At 24.4% G+C, this 2,136-nt stretch overlaps 1 protein-coding gene across 1 annotated transcript in view; it reads left to right on the forward strand.

The window, feature by feature from the left end:
- Taldo (transaldolase) overlaps positions 1-1,533 on the forward strand; it is a 4,194-nt gene extending 2,661 nt beyond the window's left edge. Inside the window, exons 3-6 of the mRNA XM_017904755.1 lie at positions 411-650; positions 729-854; positions 914-1,050; positions 1,129-1,533. Of these exons, the coding sequence (XP_017760244.1) occupies positions 411-650; positions 729-854; positions 914-1,050; positions 1,129-1,403 (778 nt within the window). The 3' untranslated portion in view covers positions 1,404-1,533. The remainder of the gene's footprint in view (positions 1-410; positions 651-728; positions 855-913; positions 1,051-1,128) is intronic.
- The last annotated feature ends 603 nt before the right edge of the window (positions 1,534-2,136 follow it).

The following is a 2,136-nucleotide window of genomic DNA, read 5'->3' on the forward strand; positions in this document are numbered from 1 at the left end:
TAATTTTTATAATTAAAAAATATGTAAACATTCTTTATTTTGAAGTTAGATTTGTAGATGTAGAATTTATAGTATAGTAAAAGTTAATTCAAGATATTATAGGAATTATAATGGAAAAATGATATACATCAGTAAAATAATAGACATATCAAGAAATATAAAGGGATTAAAGTAAATCTATATGAGAATGTAGGAAATTCTATGATGATTAGTATTAGGAGTGGGAAAATATTAAAATTTATAAAAAAAGAGGAATATAGAAGGAAATGTATGAAGCAAAAGATATGAAAGGAAAAAAGTATTCACTTAATATGGTAACGGTGATAATAATTAATGTGATAATTTTATAAGTTATATAACTTTTTAATCAATGGAAATGAATAACTTATAAATTTATGTATTTGTTTCAGCACTTTGACAGAACAAGTTTCAACAGCTTTAGACATCACATGTGTTCTATTTGGTAAAGAAATTTTAAATATTATACCTGGTAGAGTTTCCACGGAGGTAGATGCTAGACTATCTTTCAATAAAGAAGCCAGTATTGAAAAAGCAAAACGATTAATTGCTTTATACGAAGAACTTGGTGTAAATAAAGATCGTGTGTTAATCAAGCTTGCTTCTACTTGGGAAGGTATTCAAGCAGCAAAGTACGTTATATATTTTTATTTTCATTGAAATGATCAACAAAAAGCTTAAATTCGAACTAATGAAAATTATTTGTATAGAGAACTGGAAGAAAAATATGGAATTCATTGTAATTTAACACTTTTATTTTCTTTTGCACAAGCAGTTGCATGTGCAGAAGCAGGTGTAACTCTTATATCACCATTTGTTGGTAGAATTTTAGATTGGTAAGCTAAAAAATATTTGTTATGAGTATTCAAAATGTACAAATTCAAATATTCCTTAGGTATGTGACAAATACAGATAAAAAGTCTTATGAATCAAAAGAAGATCCAGGTGTTTTATCTGTAACTAAAATTTATAATTACTATAAAAAGTTTGGATATAAAACAGTTGTTATGGGTGCTTCATTTAGAAATACTGGTGAATATCTATAAAATTATTTTAAAAGTAATTAAGATCATAAAAAATTGATAATAACAAAAATTATTTTTCATTAAGGTGAAATTACGGAATTGGCCGGCTGTGACTTTTTAACTATAAGTCCCAAATTATTGGAAGAATTGGAAAAGAGTAATGTATCAGTTCGCAAAGTACTTACAGTAGAAACAGCAAAAAAATCTGATCTACAAAAGATTAGTTTGAACGAAGCTGAATTTAGGTGGCTTCTTAATGAAGATCAAATGGCAACAGATAAATTAAGTGAAGGTATTCGCAAATTTGCAGTGGATGTTCGCAAATTGGAAAAGCTACTGCAAGAGAAAATACAATCTTAAATATAAACAAAATACCTTTTTTTGGCATATTTATGTAATGTATGTTCTATTGTAAATAACAGTACTAAAAAATAATAATTATTTCAAGTAATAAGTTTTCAGTATATGATACATTCCACTCTTTGTACTTATACAATGTGTAATCAGTGTACAAATTTATATAACATAACATTTAGAATATTAAATAAAAATGGGATTTTAGGGAAATATATACTTCATAAGTAATTATTTTGTACAAAAGTTATATCACAAAACATAAAATAGATTTTAATACATTATAAGATAATAATATATAATGAATATTTAATATATCTTTATGCCAAGTGTTTAAGGACTAAGGAATTTATCTTTCAATGTTATCAGTACAGCATAAAAGTTTCTACAGATAAATTTTTTAATGCTAAAGCACAGCACAACAAAATAAAGACGCTATATTTGTTAAACATATTAAAAATTTTTTCATTTACTATAATAACTTTACTATTTTTAAATAATGTATAACAAATTAGTAAATGTACAAAACGTGTATTTTTAAAGCTTTGATAAAAGAAATTAAATTAAGATTTAACACACATTTAATAGATAACAAATATTTCTTTTATCATCTCCTATTTCATTGTAGAAGGTGACTTGTCTTATGAACAAAGTATTTCATAATTTAACTGTTTTATAAAATTACGTAAATAATTTGGTTACATAAGGTTATATTCGAGCATATTAATAAATAAGTTTA

This window comes from Eufriesea mexicana, unplaced genomic scaffold, assembly GCF_001483705.2.
Source record: "Eufriesea mexicana isolate 0111107269 unplaced genomic scaffold, ASM148370v2 scaffold3255, whole genome shotgun sequence".
In the NCBI taxonomy this organism is placed as follows: domain Eukaryota; kingdom Metazoa; phylum Arthropoda; class Insecta; order Hymenoptera; family Apidae; genus Eufriesea; species Eufriesea mexicana.